This window comes from Scomber scombrus, chromosome 9 (assembly GCF_963691925.1).
Source record: "Scomber scombrus chromosome 9, fScoSco1.1, whole genome shotgun sequence".
Taxonomy (NCBI): domain Eukaryota; kingdom Metazoa; phylum Chordata; class Actinopteri; order Scombriformes; family Scombridae; genus Scomber; species Scomber scombrus.
In genome coordinates, this window is record NC_084978.1 from 8,452,961 (window position 1) to 8,459,835 (window position 6,875).

Genomic DNA, 6,875 nt, shown 5'->3' on the forward strand with positions numbered 1-6,875 from the left:
ATGTCTTACGAACAGTCTCCTCAAAAGACAGGACTGGCGAGAGAAATTGTGAAGTGGCTGCAGAGCCTCGACTTGTCATTTTATCCTATGAATGTGCGCAGGTAATGCTACCGTCGCTAATCTTGTGAATTATTCCTTTATTAATTACTTACAGCAGGCAAAGTAAAATAACATTTACAATCCACCCTAAAACACCTTAAAAAATGGCGAAATGTAACTGAAAAATACGTTTTTGTTAGACGTCTTGATCATATCACGTTATTCTGTTAGCTATTGGAAGGATTTGTTAATTTAATATGACATTTTTTCAACAAATTTCACTTAGTTTGAACATTTAGTCTTTTGGCGGTTTAAATCACTAATAAATGACTCAGGCACTGAAGAGTTAATCTAGACAAATTCATTAGCTACTTAACTGAGTGTAACTCTGCCATATAATAGGCTATTAACTATTTAACCTGGAGAGGAAATTACTGAGATTAAAAATCTGTTACAGGAACTTTTTCCAACACCACATAATGTAAAACAAAGGTTACAAAACACATAATAGAGACATATAATGAAATTGATCAAATGTGAAGACAATGTAAAAAATAAATAATAATAATAATAATAATAATAATAATAATAATAATAATAATAATGATACTATAAATAAAAAAGGATAAAGAAAATAATTTAAGATACATTCATAACACGGAAAATATAAACACCAATGCTGCTAGTGCCAAGGGATTTTCACTGGTAGAGTAAATATACTGTCTGTCCCCTCTTCTTTTCATTTCCAGAGATTTTTCCAATGGTTACCTTGTGGCAGAGATATTTTATCATTATTACCCCAGTGACTTCCCGTTGCATTCATACAACAAAGGAACATCACTTTCTGCCAAGCAGGCGAACTGGAGCAGGATAGAGCGGGTAAGAGGATGAAAACATCCAAAAATATACTGAGTAGGAAAGACTTTTCTGTTTGTTTATTTATTCAGTTCAGCTGGCAGGTGGTTTAAATTCATTTTTTAAGGGTACCATATGTCATTTAATGCTACCAGGGAGACAGAGACACTTTGACTATGCAAATATTAAAATATCAAATGAAAATGTGACTGTACATAATACTTTACTTCTTATCATTTTGAGACAGATAATTTCTGAAGCTATTTCCACAGTCTCTACAGAAGCTGAATCTGCACTTAATGAAGAACGTTGTTGATGGGACTATCCACTGTAAACCAGGAGCGGCTGAGCTGTTGGTGCAGGAGATTTATACTGTTTTAACAAACCGCAGGTGAGTGAATGGGAACAGGACAGAAAATGAACACAGATTGAGGCAGGTTCAAACATTCAGCTGGTTTATTTCACCAAAAAGATAAGATGTGTATAGCACTGCCTAAACATGCAGATTTGCTGGCTGATGGAGAGGGAAACATTATCTGCCTGGTTTTCTTTTGTTTTGTAACTTTGGCTTTTTAGTTTGACATGGGTACATTAGAAATGTGTCAATAAGCATCACAAGCTCACAAATTTTGACTGTTTTTCTGTTTTGTATTGTTTTGAGACATAACTTAAAATCGACAATGCTGAAAAACAACACCAAGAGAGGAGACTAACCTGGCAAACATGCTAGCTTTTGAAAAGAATCTCGTTTTGTTGTTTTATTGCAAGTAAAAACACAGTGTTGTGAAAGCATCCAAAGGAGATACAAACATATACAAATGTTTCAAAGGTGTAAAAACAGCATCCAAAAGGCGATCAACACCTCTCATCCCCACCTCTACAGGTGATGCTTATTGCTGCCGCCACCAACACCATGTGTCTCAAATTAATATATGTGACTAGAGCATGTTCAACAATAACACAAACTTTACCTGCCTTCTACACTACAACATGTGTACGATATGACTGTTACCCTGTTATGTTCTCAGATTTAATTTCATACTAATGTTGAAATATCAGGGACATTGCCATTAAAACTTAAATCTTACACTGTTTAATCTTCCGACTGTAAATTAGAGGATGCTGATACAGTACCATGACTTTAGCTGGGTCAAGATATCTTGACAACGATATGTGAAAACATTTATATAATAACCCTCTTAACAGGCTTTTAGTGCAACTTCTGGTTAACTCAGCTGAACTCTGCAAACTTAACTGATATATAAGTCAGACAGCCAACAGATAACAATGTAATTCAGATCCAAATATAGCAATATAATCCTGTAGATCTAATGTTGATGAGTCTTTCCTCTCAGTATCAGAGAAGTTCAGAGACCAGAGTCAGACTTCACTGACCAAAAGTACCAGGAGTTGCTGCCCACACTGGCCCGCTCCACGGCCTGCCAGGCCATTAAGAATAACCTGAAGACAACAGAGATGATGGCAGAGCCCGACATCTGCACGAACCAGAGGAAGGCGGAGATCATCCTCCACAGACACCTGGAGCACAAGGCTGCAGAGAGGGTCTTCAACCCCAGTGAGTCACCTAGGGTTGGAGGGTACAACATTTTGTGTGTTTAGTTCACAAGCCATATCTCTCTGGATGTGATAGAATTTGGCTAATTGCTTTGGTTTGGTAACAGGACGTTTTAAAGTGACGCCAAAACTGGATCAGCTGGCAGCCGATAATCTAGTGACATCAAGTCGGGGTGACGAGTGCTTTGACAGCCTCTCATCTGCAGGCACCACATCAAGTAAGTGTCATATCCTATATTATTTTTCAACTAAGTAATCAGCAGAGGATACTGGTTCAATATAGAGGATCAAATACATCATTAGTGGGCAGCAGATACCAATGTTTTTGCTAAATGGTGAAAAGCAAACATGATGCAACTGCATAGACAACATTCACTTAAGTCTTATTCTCTCTGAAGGACAGCTTTAAAAGGTTGGGTGCTCAACAAAACAGAGTTGCTTTGAGACACAGTGTGCCATTTGAAGGCTGGATTAACAGTGAAAATGAGTCTGTTTGGTTCAAATAAACGGTCATTTGTGAATATAAATTTATACTGAAAATGATACATAGAATGTATTGTATTTTGTTTCTTTCTACATTTATACCAAGTACACAGAACATATTTGACTTGTTTGATGTAAGTGTAATCACAGCTGCACTTATCCTCTCTATTGTTCACATTTCTGCTATTCTAGAGTCGTGTTCCTCGTCTGCATGGAGTGGAGCTGCTGTTCCTTTCAAGGAAATAAAGGTGCACCAGCCTGCCAGACGCTCTCTGGTTAATTATTAAAAGAGATGGATGGAGATATATTTTGTGTCAGTTTATATAAAGATATTTTTCCTAATTATTACTATTAAAATAATTGTTCTTTTAAGTATTGTGCCACCCAAATGATGTACTAACGAATAATTTGTTGGGAAACATAAATGAAATCACTATCTATGTTATACAATTGTTTAACCACCATGTTTGGGCTATGTTGATTTATATCACTAGGTGGCAGCATTGAGTCGCGGACAAGACTCTTATGAGTAGGTTTTAAGACTAAAATCCACTTCTGTGGGTGTACCATTGACAAAAAGAGGAAATTAATCAATTTTCCCAGCAGAATGCTCAATGGGTTCATCTCTGTGTTCACTCTGCTTACTACAGATGCTTTTCAGAATGCCTACATCTTTCCTCATTTGCCCTCACTGAGGCAACAAATAGATCTTTTTTCTCAGTATGCATCAAAAGAAATCATCATCAGCCACCTGCAAAATGATAATTAATGTATGGCATAGCTCATGACATTCTCCAAGGTACAAGTCTCTATGGTAGATAATCAGTCATCATTTGATAGATGATTCTTACATTGTGTTTCCGGGGAATAATCACTCACTGTGACATGAAGACATGAAAGCTATTTCTAGTCTTGTTTCTAATTTACAGATTTACTTTATATTCCTTTTTTACCCTTTGTTGAATAAACTTTAGCACATACTGTAGAAAGATTGGAGTTTCTATATGTCAGGAAACCAAATGATAAATTAACCTCGACTTTTAAAAGGTATTGATGACCAGAGGCTTAAGATGCAACAACATCTCTAAGTGTCATCTACAACAGCAAATTAAGCTAAAAAATTGATGGTGGTTATGAAGGCACTGTAAAAGCTTGTCAAATACTGCTGAAGTGGGGGGTTATTTATGTAATCACTTGCAGTTCACATAATGTAATAAAAGAGCTGTTGCTTAAGTTGTCTGTTCTTGCCCTACTTCATGCCTTAGCTTCTTGAAGCCCGGGGATTGTGATTTTTTTCTGATGTTTTAAGTTGTTTGTGTTAAAGAGTGTTTAAGTTTTAAGTTAAGTTTTCATCTACTTTTAACATGACCCAGCCCCAAAGTTCAGCTAAGAAACTACTATCTAATTTAAACACCCATCCTGGCATAGCAATATAGATACTGGAATGCTTGACAGATAGATCTCAGTTTGCCCATGGTGCTCTTTTACTGCATCACCTTAGAGCTGTGTCCCACCACCTTATATGCACATACTGTACAATACTGTTGGCCAAAGACTGCAGACTATTCTGACACACACATTTTTATGCTAATGATTTAGTCATTGTGAACCAGTTACAGTGGAGTGATTTCTGCAGCGATGCGACAACAGCTACTTGAAGTACAAATGAATGTATGAAAGATGTATTTTCCCTCACAGAATAAAGTCACTACATTATACCTTAAATTGAACTTGAAATGATATAGTTCAATGGATTTTTGTTACCTAATCTCCTACAACAAATGGGTATAAAGACACAGACACAAAGACACAAAGACACACAGACACACACACACACACACACACATAGTTACCCTCTGTATTATTTGTTGTTTATCAACTGCGCTTTCTAAACACATCCATAAATGCTGACTGTGTCATCAGTCAGCATTTATGTTTTCCTGCTGATGGTACAGTATATGGAATATTTGCTACTATACATGCAACTATTAACCACATGTACAATAGAGTTCTCACCTGATTGGTAAACTGTATTCTGTAATATCTGCATCAATAACACACATGAGTGCTACAGACTTTATAGGCTTGTCCTATTAAGTTTAAAAGTTTCTAACCAATCTAATTCGCACTTTATTTCTGGACAAAAAAAAAAACACATACAAATATGATAGTCTGTTTACTATCAACATAAGGATCTATGGACCTATGCAAAACAAATGTTTTCTTTTTGTGTTTATTTTTGCATAATTGAAATGGAGTAGATTTATTTTTTTCAGGTGCCAAAGCAGCTCAGATCCACTTAGATTGAGAACTCTCAGTTGGCCCCAAATCTCCAAGCACTCATGGATGATCAGTGTACAGTACAATTGAGCTGTGAAGCTAGTGAAAAACAGATGACAGCATGATAAGTGTTTCTGGCTGACTGCCTGGTTTCTAATGTGGTCTAAGAGCCTGGGCTTTCAATTGACAGATAGGACAATGCAGTAATGATACGATCTCCACAGCCTCAACAGACTATTTAGCCACAGTTGACCATAATTAATATATTTGCCATAGTGATACTCCAGAATGTGATCTTAAACTAATGAAATAAATGTAATATCTATAACAATTATATTTTTCACATAAATCTATCTACTACTTTGTGGAATAACAATTATTTTATATTAGAACAAACCCACCATAATATGTATTATATCTATAATCTCTAGATTTATTATCTCAAGTATTATGGTCTGTTTGAAAGCAGCTCGTTCTGTTTCCATGGTAGTCAATGGTTGGTAAAGCCCCTTTCTCCGCCTCCCTCTGTGGAGCTGTAAAACCTGACCTCCTTAATCTTTCAGTGTCTTTTGATTTCCCTCAGCTTGACTGGGCGTGAACACACATCAGCACTTAAGACCGAGCACACTGTCGCCTGTTGATTTCTGCAGGCGCTGGGGTGATGAGCATTGGAATTTGGATTATCAATGTTGATTATTACATTCAGCTGGATTGCTTTGTTCTGAAAGCAGCAGATAGCAAGGTACATGTCGAGTCCAACAGCAAGTGATACAATATACATGCATGATAATAAAAGTAGACAAAATTGTGAGGGTCCTAAAATATTCATTATGCCCATTATACATTATACATTATACTGTAAACAGTAATAATGTAAAGTAAAATGAACTGCTTTGCATAAAAAGAACTGGCCAGGGTTAGAGGGTGATGTTTATATTTATTCTCCATCTACACGCCTCTCCTACTGAACAGTATCCTGGGCATGGTTGCTATGGCAACTAGCAAGCCCATACTGAAAAGCGACCAGAGGACATTAATAAGCTTACTGTGAGCTTCTTTGGCTCCTTCCGTCGCTCATGAGCATAGGCAGTCGCTGTAGGAATTTGAGCGGCATATGCATGCCCACAAGTTATATTCAAGTATTCAGGCACATAAGTAGGCTCTGAAAGAATATTCAAGTAAAAAAAAAACAGATAGCATTTGTGATGGAAATTGGAAATGCCAGGCAACTGATGTTACAAACTGACAAAGCTAAAATGCCCTAAGAAAGTGTTTCACCATCTGCCAATTTTTCCTATCAGCATCTTGGTACCCACAGTGTGAACGGAGCTCAAGTGGCGGAGCCGAGGGGATGCAGCAGGGGGAGGAGGCTTTAGCGCCTTGTTCGAAGCACAGACAGGAACACGACTAGCCAGGGGGGTATTGTGAGGCTTTGTAAGCTTAGGATTCCCCTATAAAAAAAAAGCCCTCCCCCATTCACCCAGAGCAAATCTCCCACCCCTATTAAAGCTAGTGTGTGGCCATGTTATCCAGGCCAAGGGTGGGGCACTTTATGTGTCTGTATGTAGGCATGCGCACATATGTGTGAAAAGTCAAGTGCATGTCAGATTCTAATATTTATAGGCATTTAATCAGTATCTGCT

The 6,875-nt window shown here is 37.3% G+C and overlaps 1 protein-coding gene across 1 annotated transcript; it reads left to right on the top strand.

Annotated features, from left to right (window-relative positions):
• Positions 1 to 6,643, top strand: spata4 (spermatogenesis associated 4). The gene is made up of 6 exons (XM_062426209.1): positions 1 to 101; positions 789 to 918; positions 1,167 to 1,285; positions 2,250 to 2,470; positions 2,577 to 2,687; positions 6,534 to 6,643. Exons 1-6 carry the CDS (start codon positions 1 to 3, stop codon positions 6,641 to 6,643), a joined length of 792 nt encoding a protein of 263 aa, XP_062282193.1.
• The last annotated feature ends 232 nt before the right edge of the window (positions 6,644 to 6,875 follow it).